We start from the raw sequence: 18,584 nt of genomic DNA, 5'->3' as shown, positions 1-18,584 counted from the left end.
AGAAAGAAAGAAAGAAAGAAAGAAAGAAAGAAAGAAAGAAAGAAAGAGAGAGAAAGAAAGAGTGAGTTGGTCTTGGGCATACTTTCCAGCACTAATTACTCCAAATTCAATTCTGAGTCTTTTAAAAAATAAACTGAAGTCTGACTGTACTGTCTAAATCTTTGTTGTTTTTGCAAGACGAGGTCTTATTATGTCCCTCAGGCTGGTCTTCAACTCTTGAACTCAGACATCCTCCTATCTGGGTCTCTCTCCAGTGTGGCTAGGACCATAAGCATAATAACACCCATGCTCAGTTCACATTTCCTAAATTTGGAATCACATTATGACTTTTATGGAAGACTGAGGTCCATCTTTATTATCTTATTATAAGATGTAAAATATTGACTATGTTGGGATGCCCAGAAAATAGTGAATCACAATACTGTCCTCAGCAGAGCGCTTTTGAAAGTAGGAGGCACGTGCTGCTGCATTGGTGAGGCAGACACACAACGCTGTAAATACAGGAAGGTATGGAGGAACGAAAGCACGCGAGGCTCGCCGTGCTGTTTCCAAACTCCAATCTTTTTAATTAAAATACTCTAGCATGTTAATTCTGCTTACGGAGAAGCTCCGCTTTGGAAGGCATTTTTCTCTAGCTATGCTTCAAGAAACTAATAAAACAAGTTGTGTAATGAAACTGACTAACACTGTGGGAACTGTGCAGAGCAAACCTCAAAGAGAGACATTGTTGGGGACTAATTAAATCGATATATCTGAGTGATGGCAGTGCTGCTCAGAGAGCTGGATTAGCGTCCTGTCCGTGATCTTATTTTCTTTTGTGCTGTTTCAGTTTCTAAGGACCCTTGATATTGTCTCATATTCACAGACACACACAAAACTATGTTTCCCAAGAGATACCATTAGAATCCCATGTCACCATGTGACATTTCCAAACCCAGCTAGATGGCTAGGCCGGGTGATATGAGGAATAGGTTTTCAATAGCACAGTGCAGCCTTGTTCCCACCGGAGCCTCAAAAGCAGTGTTTAAGCAGTGGCTCCAAATTTATGTTACTATTTTGGTCACAGGCATACTCTTTCAACTGCTACAATATGCAATTAAAGTGCAACTTCCATCTAGACCAGCTTGAAAACAATCTCGTCAACAGCAGCTTGTCACGACAGAGACTTCCCACAGTCCCCTAATAGCAAAAACTATACTGTCTAAATACAGCACTCTTCCCTTAACATACAGAGCACAGGACTATCGTTTACTAGGACAAGAACTTCTTTAAAAGGGTCTAGTATCAGTGACAACTGTGAAAGTGGCACAGGTTTTGGCACAGCTTCTCTAAGAGGGGAAACATGGTTTCTTTCACTTAATCTTTCTCCATTGTTTTTCCACTCAAACCTTCAAATACTTTGTAAGTTAGAAGGTTTAATTATAAAAAAATAAAAATAAAAAAAAATATGACACCAAGTATCCAAACTTAGATGAAAATACAAATTTAATTTTAACTATGACATTATTCTATACTAACTTCTTGGACTCGTCTGTTAAAAATACAGAATGCGTAAGTACTCCACAGTGACTCAGACAAAAGGATTTCTTTCTAGGGCAAGATGAGGCACTAAGAACACCTAAGCAATAGCGGCCTAGGTACCTGTCACCTCCCTTCATCTTCCTCACAATGTCCTTTACGCTAGCTTGCGTCCTCAAGCTGCCCAGCCACCACACACTTCAGCTTTTACAAAAAAGTTAGCTGAGTTCCAACTAAAACTTAAAGTGCAATGGCTACCCTTCCCGCCGGTCATGATCACTGCTGAAATAAAGGCTGTAGGGCAGTGATTTTCTCGATATTTTAAACTACATCTCTATTGCCTGGCCTTGTCGGGGAGGACTCCTTACAAGGTCCATGCCAACACCTGTTGATTTCTTCTTATGGAGTAAACCACTTGTTTTAGGGGTGAGAGGAAGCTGCCTTCTCCTTAAAACCAGCTACCTAAGCAGAGTACGTGACACCACCCTGCTACTCAGACCCACTTGCTGGCTCCGTTTCCTTTTTTTCTGACGGCATCTGCTTTTCCAACATCAGTGGAAGCCTAGACCTTGGGCAAGCACAGTAAGACACCTGGATCTAATGTCAAAGTGGATATCCTGGGCTAACTCCCCTGCACTTTTGCTAAGACTGTTGAGATTAAAACGCACAGGTTATAGGGTGTTGCCTGAAAGCAGGGCATTCGGTGTGTGAAATAGCAGCACTTCCAAGTCCGTGCATGCGTAAGTCTCTTGTTCTTCCAGACCCTACTGGCTGCTTGAGTTTAAGGCTCTTCCTCTATCAAAAGGGCTTGAGAATAGAAGCAGTTAAAAATAACAAATTTGGGCTTTTAGAACAATCTCTTCAACAAACCCTGAATTAAAAGCACAGAAATTGGTATCTAAATCAAAACCTCTAAGTTTGCATGTACTTTGAAAAGAAATTCTCTACAACTCTTACCTGTTCCACATCGCTTCTCAAATTCACCAAGAAGAAAGAGTCCCCAAGAAAACAGTCATTTTCTCGAGGGTGAAGAGGCTTATTAGCAAAGGGATCAGGATGACAGCACCATTCTCCAACCAGAGCGGCCCAGTTCTCACTCGGCAGAGGGAGCACCCTGAGGAGCTTCCTAGTGGAAGGAGGAAAACAGTATTTTTTTCCACTGTACAAAATGCAATGTTTTCTTAATTAAAGCAGCATGAAAGATGAAAGGAGCTCATTAGCCACATGCTCGCCGCGTCAATTTCCCCCCAATTATGAACATAATATATGCTCTGTATAGACAATGTTTTACAAAATGCAAACAGGCGTACAGAAGGCAGAAGTCCCCTTTGCTCACTACTCACAAGTCAGTTACTCTACCATGGCAGAGCTTTCATTACCATCCTTCCACAGACACTACGCACACACATGGAAGGCCTGTGCCCTGAGAAGACACACACAGACACTGCATGCATGCGTGCATGGGAGACACATGCCCCAAGAAGACACACATAGAGACTGACGGGAGACACTGGCTGAACCTTGTTTTCATTTTCTTCACCCTGATTCCCAGTGACTCCACAGCAGGCTTTAGGGATGTCAAAACTCTCCAGTTCATTCCCTCACTGTCAGATATTGTCTTGAGTTCTTTTTAATCAATAACCCTGAGATGAATGCTCCTGTTGGGAGATCTGTATACAAATCTGATCATTCCTTGGGAGAAATCATCTTGCAAGTAAGAGACAATGAAGCACCAATACTCACTTAGTAAGCTTCTCCTCACATAGGGTTAGCCTCTTGTTAATTAAACACTGTCTTTTTTCCATCTTCACCCAAGTAACGAGCTAAAAGCCTATCTAATGCTCCTTTAATTAGCAACTCTTAAATTACTAGTGAGATAAAGATCGATTTTTTACATTTATTGATCACTACACTTCTTCTGGCGATATTGATCAATAACTATTTTTAAGATATCAATATATACTCCAGAATAAGAATATACTCCTTTTACTATCAATTGTTACAAATATTTTAAGAGCTATTTTCTTTTTAAATTTAGTTTGTCAATATTTAATAAATTAATACTTTCCTCTGTGATTTCTTTCACTTCTCTATTTGAATAAACCTTTTGTTTTTGAATACTTTTGATGAACAAAAAGGTTGCAGAGACCATATACAATCTATGTTCCCATATGTGCTTCCCCCACATTCTCCTAACAATGTCCTGGGTATGTGGCCCAGTTGTCAATGCTATAGGCTTTATCTGGATTTCACCAGTTTTTTTCCACCAAAGTCCTTTTGGGTTTTGGGTTTGGTTGGTTGGTTGGTTGATTTTGTTTTGTTGTTTAAGTTCCAGGGTACAATAACACAAGGTACATACGGTATTTAGTTATCATGTAATTCAGGTCTCCCCTGGTCTCTGGCAGTTCCTAAGTGTATGTCTCAGTATACACACCTCTTACTCGGTCTCTGATGTCGTGTCTAGATTAGTCTGGGTCACAAGCTGGGAAAAGCACTCTAGAGAAGAGGGGTCCTTCTCATAACACCATGTCACAGCACTCTAGACCAGCATAGCTTATCCCTGGTGTTATTGACCTTGATCTTTTGCTTAAGGTGACATCTGCTGTTTCTCTCACTAGTAAAGTACAAATAAATTAATGTGTATTTGGAAGATCAGTCAAAATATTTAAGATATGATTATATCATTTCTATTAACCCAATTTTTCATTTTTTTCAACGATCCCTTACCACCATGTCAGACATTTTTCTTACATTCTCCTCATCATCTACGAGTATCAGAAAAAGGCAATGACAGATTGGCAGAGGGAAGCCATTTAATTTATAACTCGCAGGACAAAGCTAAGAATTGGAATGCTGACTCAAATGGGCTCCCACTGTCATCATTTTGACTGCTGAGCCTAAGAGGGTACTGACAGGTGACTCTTTCAACATTCGTCTCTGAAAACTCGCTATGAGCTGGGCAATATGCTGGCCTGATAGATGACACCAAAGCACACATATACAGTCTCTTCCTTTTGAAGGTACTCCAGCAGGAAGTACAGACTACACACAGCAGGCAAAGGCAAGCATAGACGAGCTCAGGAGAGAGGAATAAGGTTCTGACCTCTTGGTGAAGGCTGACAGTACAGATCCCAATGGAAATGGAAGTATCAGCCCCCTTCCCAGCCATTTATTCCCACGTGATCACAAAATCTGTATGTTTTTAAGGGATTCAGGGTACTCCAGAGCAGCCCATGAATAGAGGGTGGATAGACTACTAAGAACATACTCTGTTTATCAACTTCAGAGAACAGCAATATCTGAGCTGGCCTTTGCAGGATAATAAAACGGGAGTTCCTTGGGCAATGAAAGGAATTTAGGACATTGGAAAGAAACAACAAAGTCAGGCACTACCTCTCTTTATCTTTACACTGTATGCCTACTGTGTGAAACACTTCTTAAGTATTTCTTAAGGTAGTAAATTTTGGTAAGTCTGACTGTGAGGCTCCTGGCTGGATTGACTGTGTATGGGGGTGTGAGATTAACAAACCTTTTTTTTCCCTAGCTGCCTGAGTGTCTGACCTTTGGAATAACCACCTAGTTTTGTTACCCTGGAAACCAGGTAAGATCCCAGGCATCGCATGTATTGCTAGGCAACATTGCATACAGTTAAAATGATTCATGATTGGTAAATTGTACCTCACTAGAAAGATCTATGAACGAGCTGCACACATCTGGTAAAGATGTGCACTCTGAGCTTCCTTGAATACCATCACCTCGGTAAAACCCGAAAAGCCACAAAGAATCGTGATGACACGTTGTCTGCTTAGGGCAGGAGGCACTTCTCAGCCAAAGCAGCAACTGTGCCTGCCTGGGGTGGACCTTGTGCTCTATACCTGGAAGTATGTCACACAGGGAGACAAGGGTCCCCCAGTGAGAACATGAACTATCACTGCAGCAGGGCCCATGGAGAGAGGAACTCTTGATGCTACCCGAACAGCAACAAATGCATTTTATGGTAACCTTGTGATTGTGCGTGTGTAAAAAAGCATTTAATAAGAGCCCTGGTGGCATTGCACACGCCCGACCATATCTAACGCCCAAGACACTTTGTGAGATAAAAACAACAGTGCTCCTGTCAAAGGGGGAAAATGGGGCTTCAGACTCTGAGATAATTTCCACAAGTCCCTGAATTCAAAAGACCGAAGCAAGGGTCTTTCCTCGGGTCCCTTTTGGAATACATTCACGTCCCCGGCAACATAGGGCAGTAGTAAAGGCTGGGCAGGCGAATGAACACGTCTCCTGTGGGGAGTTGCACGGATGGAGAGGATAAGAGAGGGTGAAGATGGGTGGGGGTATCACAGCGTTTCAGGAGAGAAGTGAGGACAAGAGTTAGGCAAACGCAGTCCTCCATTAAGATTCTCTGTCTCCTGACACCGTGCCTACAGGGCCAGTACAGAACCTCAATACAATGAGAAAAGACAGAATGTCAAAGAACCGTGCATGATCAAAGAAATGAAAGTGCACAAAGACCTGGGAGAGCTGAAGCACATTAACACAAAATAGAGGATTTCAAAGTTAACGTGACCCCACATCACAGCATATAACGCCTGTAACGTGTCCTTTAACCGGGTACGGAAGGCATCAGGAAGAATTGCGTAAGTCACAACTCACTGCAAAAATAAAAGTCTTTTTACAGCAGAAAGAACATTTTCTGATGTTTTGGCGGGAGGAATGAAACCTTTAAGAACAAAAGCTGTATTTTTAATCACAGCTCTAACTGAAAAGTATATTTTGCTATCATCTACTTTCCAAGAGAATGTTCAAAATGAAACATACACTTTTATTATTATTTTTTAATTCAGGTTAGCTCAGCTAAGAATCTGCTACAAAGAAAGAAAGGGAAGCAGTAACTTAGGTTTTCCTGTAGACCTAAGATTCTGTGAGAAACAATACATGTTTGCAATAAATTAAAGTTTGCGACTTATTTTTGATGCAACTGAAACAAAAACTTTTGGAAAATAATGACATGTAACATATAACTTTAACAGAAGCCACTGATGAAGTTTTGACACTTAAACACGTGTGTAAGAAAACAGAACATCTCTTAGCTTGGAAGTCAGTTTCTCACCAATGGCAGTAATAATGGCAATAGCATAGTGCTTTATACAGACTGGATTATACCCAACTGAATATTAAAGACTTCAAGAAAAATATCAAATACTTAAAGCTCAAAATACGGCTGCCAGAATTTTAGTAAATTTAAGTAACATTATCCATCTGGGAGGCCTCCAGCTTTATAAAACTAGCTTCGGATTCTAATATTTGTCTGTATATACAATGATTAATCTATAATATATAATCGTATTCCTAAGTTTATGCAGTGTTTCACTAGGCCAGCTTACAAAACGTCTTGTTAGGGGGATGAGGGACAGGATGACAGGGATTGAACATGCTTTGTACACGCTAAGCATGTGGTCTATGATGTATCTAAAGTGTGATTCTGTATTTTTAAAATACACTTGTTCCTGTTATAAGCAAGTGATTACATTCACAAAACTATTTTCAGCTACAATTAGAGCTGATCTGCCAAGTGGCACCACAAGCAGTTGGACACTGACACCTGTTTCCACAGAGCCCATCCTGCTGTTCTCCCAGAGTTTCGGTGTCCCCCATGAGTCTGGGGCTGACATCAAGCATTGCTAGTGTGGGAGACAGCAGAGTCTGGCCCATGGATCTCAGGACGATGTCACAGACAGTCTGAAAACCAAGGTGTGAGTAGAAGATCTGTTTGGCCACTGACATCATTCTAGTCTGACATGAATCTATTTCTAGAAGGCATAACAAAATCTAAACACAATGACCTCTGGCTGTTTATTAGACTATTTACAATAAAAGGAAACTGTATCCATTGTTGCCAGATAGGATGAGCTGTTTGGTCTCAACAAGAACATAGTCAAAAACTGCACATATTCAGAAAAATTTTGTAGGAAAACTTGGACTAAGAGAATTGAGGAACTGTCTTGTAACGAAACAAGGTGTCTTAATTATTAGGCAGCCAAAACAAGCTAGCTAAGTACATGCAGCCCTGAATTAAGAGAAAGGCTATCCTAAGAGCTTAGGTGCTCTGGTGCTAAGAATAAAAAGCCATTAAAGTCTTTCTGACTCAAGGTCTCCAAACATTACTTCTGTACTTTACTTGACAAGAGTCTTTCTCATCCAAACGGAAAAAATAGAACACGCATTAGCCTTGAACTAGATACTCAAGAGCCACAGAAGCCCAAAGCACAAGCTCTTGAATTTCACTGATCAGAAAAGTTTCATGCTGATGAACTCTCACAGGCTTAACCCAACTCCTTCATTTTACAGGTAAGGGAAAAAAACACCCCCAAAACAAAAGTAACTTGGTCCCAGAGGGTGGCTTACGTTTCCAAGATGGCTCCCAGGTTAAGAGCGTACTACTCTCACAGAGGAGCCTGAATGCAGCCATCAGCAGCCATGCCTTACAACCCACTTGTAACTCCAGTGGATCCAACAGCCTCCTCTGGGTTCTAGAGGCAACTGCCCTCACACCTGCATATACCCACACATAGATGCACACGTGCACCTTATAAAAATAATGAAATAAAAACGTAAAGGAAAGCACTCAGCAATCCTAAGTACCTTCCTGAGAACGCTGCCTGCAATTCATTGATACTGATGAGCGCACAAATAGGCTCGCTTGAAACACCTCTGGCCCTGTTTTCTTTTCAAGAAGCACCAGAGTGGTCCTTAGCAACCACATAGAATGGGTCACCAAGGTGGAAGTGCTGAGTCCGGGGGGGGCTGTTTTCCAACAGTCAAGTGTGAGATCCATAGGCAGAGACTAAGGAAGCCAATCCAGAGTCAGGGGGTGTGCTGTCTAAGATGGAGACAGATACAAACCTTGAGCCCTCTCATGTCTGTGTTGCTCAAGATATCCTCACAGGTTAGCTACACGGGTGTGCTGTGAATGGGGAGTGTTCACCTTCTCGTTCTGACTCCTACAGACTATGTGAGCCGCAGTCCTCGACCCAAAAGAGACACTTAAACTAGATGATTTGCCAGTTTACTAATGAAAACAACCTAGTTTACTAATAAAAACAATCTGGAAAAGGGAGAAGGAATCAATAAAACCAATTAAAAAGCTCGCTGAGCATTTACGCGGTTATCTATGTTGCACTGTTTAGCTCTCTTGGTAAATTTGGAAAACACAAATCTTTAGGAGGCATTGCTAGAAGAAGCTAAGGTGGTACGCACGGGGTCCTCTGCCCTCTCAGCGAGAGAGCGGGAAGTTCACACCCATGTTCCATTCTCCAACCGCCTAGGCTCCTGGGAGAAGGAAAGCCATCTCTATCAGCCCCATACCCTTCCAGTTCTCAGTTTTAGAATCACAGACAGGACTGACACAAAACAGAAGACTCCAATCCTGGGTAGGACAGATGGGCATCTCGCCAGGCCCTCTCCCAGCAGCATCCCGTCTAACGGAGCACACATAGCAGGCAATAATGAAACAGCAGTTCCCTTCTGCAATGAGAACCACGAATGCTGTTTCTGCCCTAACTTCCAGATCACTGCATGTGGTACGGGATGAGATGTTTCAGAAGCTTCATCTGAGAACTAAACTAAAGCCTGGAACAGATGGAGAGAAGAGGTCAAAATACACCGAGATCTCAGCTCTTTTAGAAGTGGGTCCTCCGCCACTTGCAGATCCAGAGCAGCCTCCTCTCTGTAGATTTAAGACCCCTTCTTTTCCTACTTATGCCAATCCCTCAAAAGATGCTCTGTGTGTGACCTCCCCAAACCTTGAGGGTGCATCTGTGATGGCTCATCTCCTTGGAACCCTGCCAAGGTTGAGAGGCAAGCAAGAAAGGCTGGTGTGAAGCCAAAACAAACACACCAAGCTTTCCTCCATCCAACCCAGCAAAAATTTACTAAGAACACACTTTTTCTCTAGGCACCGTGCCTGATGCTGGGGATGCTGGCAAGAATAATGATTACTGCAATAGCTGCTAAGGCATGGCGAATGCTTACCCTGTACCAGGCACTGCTAGAAACACTTGAATCATCAGATCCTCTCAACAGCACTATGAGGTAAGCCCTATTGTTAGCTACACTTTCTCAATAAGGACATTGTGGAAGAGAACGATGAAATAACCTATCCAAGACCACTGAGCTAGTAAACGGTGGATGGAAACTCAGTCTTGCCATCGCTGCCTACTGCTCTATGCTGTACAACCAAGAGCACAGGAATAAAGGGCATGGAAGTCACTGTGGCTGTCAATCCCTGTCCTCAAGCCCACAGTGTGTGAAGACAGGCAAAGGAACCTCAGAAGAGTACCGAATGCAACCCAAGAGGGAGACAAGGCTGGAGGAAGTGAATGCCACGTCAGCTGAGCTAGGAAGTGGGGGCTAACAGGGAGTGACAAAGGGTGGAGCCGAATTTGGGATAGGCAGTAGCATTCAGGAAAGGGAGCAGCAAGCATGATAGGGATATCCTGTAAGGATAGGAGTCAGAAAAGCTGGCAGGGCTATGAAACACACATTTACTCACGACCAGGCCCCTGTGATAACTTGTGAGCCTGGGAAGGAGAGAGGAGGCTAAAGGAAGAGCTAAAATGGGAGGGAGTTGACGTGGTACGCAAAGGGGTCCAGCACTCTCCATCCAGAAAGAACAACTGTGCTTTAGAGCAACTATTCAATGGTGGGGCAGGGCATCTGCACAGGGCAAAGCTGAGAAAGTAGAAGGCTGAGAAAGCAGCAGGCTGCTGACAACCTGTCCTTAGGTGAGAAGACAGTAGGCAGAGAAAATGACTTTGGCTCTAAAGGCAATGAACGGCCACAATGCCTGATGACTATGTATGAGGAGCAGGAAGAAATCTACCAGGCAGAGGTTCGGCATTACAGAGCCAAGGACACTGAAAGAGGAGGAGGCTCCAGAGAGGAAGCCCCATTTGCCTGTCCCAGGCACCTAACTTAGAAAATCCAGCAAAGAATCCTAAGTTCTTCCTTTAAATACTGCTAACAGCAATAATGTTTTCATCCGTCTTCCACATGAGTTACTAGAAGCTGATAAATCAGAGGGAGCATTTATGTCCAAGACACCAGAAAGCTGACTTGAGGAAAGGAAAAGATTCAAAAGAAGAAGCCAACTTGGGAATGCTAAGGAAATAGCAAGGAGCCCTTCCCTTCTCCACAGGGTAATTACAGCGCATCACCAGAGCAGGTTACAAGATTAACCTAATCACTGAGAAAAGGTTAATTCCTGCTCTGCATGCTCCATCTTAACAGGCAGGGGAACAAGGAAATGGGTTTTAGAAAGACCTTGATTGAACTAGCGCAGATGAAAAGTCTAGCTGCACAGCTTCTGCAAGTTGAAAATTCACCTATGGTGGAAACCCTCCCACACCATCAGAGCAAAAGGGACACATGAGGGACGGAGCCCATGGCTCAGCGGTCTTCCACCAAGACCAGCTTCCTCCCTAAGACCACACTCCCGATCGGCTCGGCTCCACCGTCATGGTGAGAGTCAGGGTCCACTTTGTTCAAAGCAACACTAAGCTGGCTCTTATTTTAGGGCCCTCTACCGTTCCCTGGGAAATCACTCCCAGAAACCATCACCGGGCACAGTGTGATTAGTGCCAGGAGCACTCCTTACCTGTCCTTTATCGTGATGTCGCCGCAGGACTGGCAGTAAAATGTGCACCGTGCTTGGGCTTGCAGGCTTCGATTAAATACTGGTATCAGTTCTAAAGGGAATAATGAAGCAACCGGTGTTAGAGGTTTGGAGCTAACGTATTACAACCACAGTTAAAGGGTTTGCTAGCACAATACATCACCAACAATACACACTGTTTATGATTTACTTGGAAGGATAGGCTTCATTAGCACTACCCGATGACTCAACCAGAAGCAAACATTGTGAAGTGTTTCCAAAAACAACAGATTCTGTTTAGGATTCCTGAGCCAGGCGTTGCCCTAGATTACCATGTAACATGCTGGTGAGTTTCCTCCTCTCGTTCTATAAATGCAACAAATTCTATATTAACAATGAGTGGAGATGGATTGCTAAAATCTACATTCAATCTGGCTTTTTCGTTTTTTTTTTTTTTATGTTTAGGTTCTGTGCCCACCCCTGCACGTTAAACAGTATGAGCAAGCAAAGTGGACGGCCAGACTGGTCTTTGTGGAGCAGGTCCAAGAAATACAAAGCTCCTGAGAGTCTCCTCACCGTCTGATGAAGCTGTGGGAGATGGGTAGGCAGGGTAGGTAGAGATACAGAGAGCTGTGGGAGAAAATGTGGATTTCCCATCCAGTTGCGTTGGTTAGCTGTTCCCCTCATTTCTGCTGTTTGATTTATGAATGAAGGAAATTTTAATTTTAAAAAAAACACTGTATTGTTAGTCTATAAAAAACGAGATTGAAGTAATGAGGTCATAATTATTAGAAGTAAGCAACAGAACTCTCCCTTGCCATTACTTTGTATGTATGCTTAAGACGCTTTTTCAGAAAGTTTAAGTCCTGGCAATTAAAAAATTCTTCGGTTTAATCTCTAAGTGTCTCTACAAATCCCTCCTGCTCACAAAGGTTAAATAAACAGTATTATTCTCTTCTCTAATGCTACAAAGATGATCTAGATGAGCCCTCCAACATACGCTTCAGAACTAATCGGTTTTCAGTGGGACACTGCCCTCTGCTGGCCACTGGATCAAGTGCTGAATCCCGGTTGAGCATGGCTGCCCAGGAAGAAGCAACACACTAGGTCATTTCCCCACATACCGATGGTGACCACTTCACCTACGTTCACCTCAAAACAGCGTGCTGGGCTGAGGTGTATCAGGATTGCTCTGAAAGCGTGGTCTTACAGTTGAAAAGGCAACTCTTTTACAACCCTGAGACACAACTGAACGCTAAAATTGTCAAAAGTTACTTCCTATCCTACAATACTTAGATTTCAGTGCACACCAGTACTCACCTACCTGATCATCATTCATGCGGCAAATGCTTATTCCCCACCTATTATGCAGAAAGCACTAAAGCAATTAAAGAAGGAGGAATCTGCTTTGCACAGCCTTTCATGCACCACAGAACAGGCTTTGCAAGTTCCCTCTTCAGGTATTTGAACAAAATGTTTCAAAACACACACACACACACACAAAAAAAAAAAAATAGTCCAACAAACACAAACAATATTCAGACTAGCACACTGCAGCGGATCTACTTTGTCCACAGTTAGTATTAAATGTTGCTCATTAACTGAAAATGTTAAAAATAAAAATAAAAATTCAGTTACAGAATATGAGTAGGCAACAAACCCAAATACTGTGTCCCTGGATGTCTCCATTCCTCTATCTTTACTGTCAGAGCCCCAGAGAACACGGAGGCTCTGCCGGTTTCTAAACTCAGCAGGAAGATCCTGCTGTGGTTACTGTGCTAACAGGGAAAGTGATGACATCAAAGATCCACGCGGGCATACCTCCTTCCCAGAACAGGGGTACAGTCAGGGAGGCACTTTGCCTATTTTCCCACCCCAGTAGCCTCATCCTGCTTTTCAGGATTCCGTGTCATTCTAGGTTCCTCCGACGACACTCAAACATGATGCCCCTTGTTTCTAAAACCGATTCTGCATACTTCGGCCATTCATTAATCCGGAACACTAGCAAAATTACCCTCAGGCAAAAGAATGGATGACACACACACACACCCCTTGCCTAAAAGCCAGGAGATGGTTTTACACCTCTTACAGGCTTCGTGGGACAATGTGGCCGGCCGCACCTCCAGTCTCCACATAGCTCTGATGAAGGGCTTATTACGAACAGTTCAGCACTGAGGCCTGAGGGGGCAATGGAAACAAGAAAAGTCTTCCTCTGCGCTGAAGCATCAATAGTGTCTTTCAACGCTGTTTTCCCTTTCCACAGCATTTTCCTTGCCTATAGCGCATCCACATTGTAAGGGGCAATGAGCCAGAATTTAAAAGAACAATAATAACAAAATACAATTCAGGAGCGCTTACAGAAAGAAAAGGTTTCACCACCTAGCTGCATCCATATGCATTTTGAGTTTGTATACAATCACAAACGGTGCGGTTGCAACCATCCGACAACAACGCTACATGACGCTTCACACGAAACGCCGGGTCCTTCGCGTGCAATGCTCTGTTTACGTTGCCCACGGCATTTTTGCTATATGCAGCTTAATTATCTGCTCAGCGTCTGCTGTTCCCCCACATCAGGATGTACACCGCACAACTGCAGAAGCCTTTGTGGCGTCTTGGCGTCTGTGTTCCCGTACCGAACGGCTCCCGCCTAGTATGAGCTAACTAGTCTGCTGAATGAGCACGTATCGACGCAATGCTTCTAAACCAACCAAATTTTGATTTTATTCTCATCTCTGTGAGCCCGACATTTATGAATTAAAAGAAAAAATGAACTGGGTGGTTTGGGGGAAAAAAAAAACTCTCTGTACCTTCTGCTCAAGTTTGCCACAAGACTAAAAATGCTCTAAAAATCAAGGCATAGTCTTAAACATATACTTGAAAGCGTAAAGGTTCGGGAAAGGTAAGTGACATATTTCACGGCACACAGTAGGTAACTGGCAGAGCCGATTGGAGACCCTGGAACTTCTCTGCTCCTTATCCCTTCCAGGTCCTGTTTGCCAATCTTTTCACCTGGGAAGAGTTCAACTAAACCAATGTCAACCCCCTTCAGGGGTGCTGCTCCTACTCACGTGGGCTAGATTCGGCCTGGGCCTGCAGGCGCAGGTGCAAACCATCTCCACCGACATACTGCAGCCCGCGGCACGAGGAAGGTACAAGCCTGACCCCTGCTGGAAGCCGGATCTCGGTGCAGCGGTCAGGGGTTCTCAGCAAGAGCGAGGTCGGAGTCACAGTGAAGTCCAGCTGCATCCCTCCTCCTTCATCTGGCTCTCTGACAATGCAAAATAAAAGCCAAACTGATGATGCCTCATCACGTCTTTAACCCCAGCACTCGAGTATGAGGCCAGTCTGGTCTACACAGCAAGTTCCAGGATGGCACACAGGACTGCAGAGAGAAACCCTGTCTCGAAAAAACAAAATTAATTAAATAAAAGATGAGGAATCAACCTCACCCATATCAATAAATAAAAGTACTAAAAATTCTAGTGGATACACAGAGATTGTCAAATTTATTTGACAAAAACACTCATCTGTCTCATTTTTCCCTGGAGAGGGAGGGATATTTATAAAGACACAGGCTTAAAGTATAAGGACGGTGCAGTGAACTGATTTCTGATACAGATTCTGAGCTAGCCAATGAGAAAAATTACGGTAGTAATTAAGGGCCACAGACCAACTAGATATCTATATATAACAAAATAAGCTTTGACTCATACTTCACTGTAAACAGGAAAATCAATCCAATGTGTCAGAGACAGAAACGAAACAAAAGTGGTAACACTCCCAGAAAACAAATGCAGGAAAGCTGAGCACAGTCTCAGACATGCATATGGTCCCAGAGACTGAGCCTGAGGCAAGCAGATGGCTCCTTCAGCCCAGGAGTTCAAAAGCAGCCTGACCAGCACAACAAAACCCATCTGTTAAATAAAGACATAGATAAAAGAAATCTCGGATGAAAGTTGTTTGGGGGGGGGGGGGCAGTGCTATATATTCTAACATTAATTATTTTGCTCCCCAAGGTCTGTTTGCTGTCTTTCATGTGAGCAGACTCTCACATACTCCAAAATGACATTTGTCACCTTGCCTAAGAAATTGTTCCCGATTGGCTGAATAAAAGGCCTACACCTGAGCAGGGCAGAAGGTAGGGGTGGAGCTAAGGTTTGAAGGCTTTAGGGAAGGAAGGATCACAGAATGGAGGAGAGGGTACCAGAGGGGAGAGAGGAGGCAAGGCCACCATGGCTTAGTGTGGAGAGAAGCACTCGGCTGGATTGTCATGGGTGGAGGAAAGCTGCCCAGATGAGAAGAATAAGCAAGTATTTATGGGATTACGGATGGGAAGAAGCCTAGATAGAAATGTTTAAAGCAACTGGCATGGGACGGGAGCTGGGAGGTAAAGATGGTTTAGGGAGTTAATATCTGCCCAGGCCCAGATAAAATAAGGCTTCTCTAAAATCTATCAGGTGCCTGTGTCTTATGTTGATTTGATAGTGAGTTAAATGATACCATCATGATAATTACAGGTTTTAATAATAAACATTATTAGCTTTTTTTTTATTTTCCATAACAGAAAGTATTCACAAAGTTGAGGTAGGCAAAGATTTAAGACATTAGAAAAGGCTGTTCAAAACTAATTGATAAACTATATTTTAAGATTAAAATTTCTCTGCTCATCAAAAGACAGAACATACTGAGTATCCCTAAGCCAAAAAGCCAGAATGACCGAAAAAAGAAAGATACCTTGAATTTCCAGATTAGGGACACTCAACAAGAAAAATCTATGCAAATACTACAAACTCGAGAAAAGTCCAAAATCTGAAACATTTCAGGTCCACCCAGACCTTTTCCAATAAGTCATACCCAACCTGCATTAGGAAAGTGAAAATGTGGACCAGTGCCAAAAGACATGCACATACTCACACAGCATTCTACCATAAAGCAATGTTTCAACTTAGCAAGATTAACCTGTTTTTATTAGCTAGAAACCATAAGACGCTTTACAAGACACACATCCACAAATACTTGGATTATCAAAAAGGCGATGAAAAAGTTCTCAACACTGTAAGCCAACAAGGAAATTAAAACCACCATGAGATACCTCCTCATCTCCATCAGAACAGCTCAAACCAAAGAGAATGACCACATTGGAGAACTATTTGAGAGTTTCTCACAAAGCAATGAGACACCTCTATCCTACATGCCAGTAATTTCACCCTTAGGTATTAATCCAAGGGTATGTATGTCATAAAAAGACATATGTTGGGGGTGTGGCTCAGTGGCAAATGCAGTTGCCTAGCTCCAACAACACATACACACACACAAGCACATGCACACACATCTTACACTATGACGCTAGTACAGCTGACTCATAATAAACCCTTTCTGGAAATAAAACATCCAGCAATAGCAGAATAAGCAAGTGGTTTGCGGAATACTCAGACAATGGAAAATTACTCAGTAAGAAACAAAAAAGGAATACTAATAAATCAACAACACAGAAGAAACATGAATCTCAAACCCTTGTTGAAGGTTCCCAGTAATGTGAAGGCAGAGGCAGGCAGATCTCAAAGTCAGCCTGGTTCACCTAGTAACTTAGACCAGCCACGAATGCATTGTTAGGCACTGTCAAGAACACAAAACACAAGAGCAACAGAAAACATGCCAGGCAAAGCAGATAGAAATGACATTATGTCAACTTCAATGCATCTGGAATTAATTAAAAAATAAAAATAGGGAGCACACCTGCGAGGGGCTTTTGCTTAATTCGAAGTAGGCAGATTCATTTCTTCTAATCCTGACCTCTGAGGTAGGAAGACATGCCTTCATGCAGATCTTTTGAGCTGGGAAAAGCTGCCTCAAATCTGGGCCATATTTTCTGTTGGAAGCCTATATAAGGAAGAAGGAAGCTCTTTGCCTGCTTGCCCTTGCTCTCACTGGCTAATTCATCCCTTCACTGGTATCAGAGCCTACTTCTTTGAGATTCTGAAGCATACTGAAGATGAGCGGAGACATCCAACCAGCATAACAGGACCCTTAGGTAGCCATTGTTGGATTAGCTGGACTGCATCCTGCATCCTGTAAGTCTTCCTAATAAATCCCTTTTCATAACAGAGAGATTCATTCAATAAATTATGTTACTCTAGAGAACACCGACCGATACACATGTCAACGCAGTTCAAGAAACAGTGGCATTGTGTGGAACGGATGAATGAGACCAGACCATGGTTGTTACTAGAGCAAGGGAACTGAGTGGTGTCAGAGATCGGCAGTCAAAAGACCAGAGGGACAGATATAAAGTCTAGCAAGGTTTCTCACCTTGCTTAGAGTTTGTTTTGTACGGGGGTTAAGGAGATGTATTTGATAATGTTTGTACTATTAATTACTGAACAAGGTTGAAATTGCAGATATTTCTTCAAATTTCATTAAGTTTGTAAGATCGAACTTATGACCGAACTCCTTTATCTCCCCAGCCTTCACCCCCATCCTGGGGAAAGAATTCAAGGCCTGTATACGCTAGGCAAATTGAATTATTACACTGACCCTGGGCTCAGTCCCAATCTTTTGTTTGTTTTGTTTTTGGTTTTGAAGATAACGTTTCTCTCTGTAGCCTTGGCTGTCCTGGACTCACTTTGTAGACCAGGCTGGCCTCAAACTCACAGAGAGCCGCCTGCCTCTGTCTCTACAAATACTAGCATTACAGGCATGGGCCAACAGGCCCGGCTTCAATCCCAATCTTAAAAGTGAAGAAATTCGGGTAAAATTATTCTATCCTGTGGGGAAGCTCAGATTTGAATTCAGTTCTCAGGCCATATCCCAAACTGCCATTCTAGCTACTTGGCAGATTTCAGGAAAAGAAGAAAAGCTTAGAAAAAGAAAAAGAAAAAGAAAAAAAAAAAAAAAAAAAAAAAAAAAACAAACGCTGGGCATGGTGGTACACGACTTTAATCCCAGCACTCGGGAGGCAGAGGCAGACGGGAGTTCGAGGCCAGACTGATCTACAAAACGAGTCCGGGACAGACAAGGTTACACAAAGAAAGCCCGTCTCCAAAAAAGCCAAATCAACCAATCGAACAAACAAACAAACAAATAGAGCTGTGCTGCTCTGCAGTGAATTTTCAGATCTAAATTATTTTGGAACATTTATTACAAAGAACAAGGCAAAAGCTACGAAGGGATCACAGGCCATTAAGATTGCTGACCATAAGCAAAAAGGAGTGTTTTCCCGTTAAAAGGTTCTTGTTTGTGCAGTAAATACGAAATTCAAGGTTTGCAAGCTAAAGCGCTTGCCAGGCAAACAAAAAACATCTAAATCCGCCTCCCGCATCCCGTTCCGCGCACGCGCACACCGCCCCGTGCTCGGCCCCTCGGCCCCGCGCAGCCGCGCTCCTGCGCCGCGCGCGCGGCTCACGCACGCGGT

At 43.1% G+C, this 18,584-nt stretch overlaps 1 protein-coding gene across 1 annotated transcript in view; it reads right to left on the bottom strand.

The window, feature by feature from the left end:
- Positions 1–18,584, bottom strand: part of Ube3d (ubiquitin protein ligase E3D) — a 101,747-nt gene that overhangs the window by 82,973 nt on the left and 190 nt on the right. The window contains exons 2-4 of the mRNA XM_055602497.1: positions 14,242–14,441; positions 11,174–11,264; positions 2,476–2,644 (exon numbers count right to left, since the gene is read on the bottom strand). Of these exons, the coding sequence (XP_055458472.1) occupies positions 2,476–2,644; positions 11,174–11,264; positions 14,242–14,441 (460 nt within the window). The remainder of the gene's footprint in view (positions 1–2,475; positions 2,645–11,173; positions 11,265–14,241; positions 14,442–18,584) is intronic.

The sequence above is a fragment of the Psammomys obesus genome, unplaced genomic scaffold, assembly GCF_907164565.1.
Source record: "Psammomys obesus unplaced genomic scaffold, mPsaObe1.curated_primary_1811, whole genome shotgun sequence".
Taxonomy (NCBI): Eukaryota; Metazoa; Chordata; class Mammalia; order Rodentia; family Muridae; genus Psammomys; species Psammomys obesus.
This window is presented reverse-complemented; position numbering and strand designations above follow the sequence as displayed.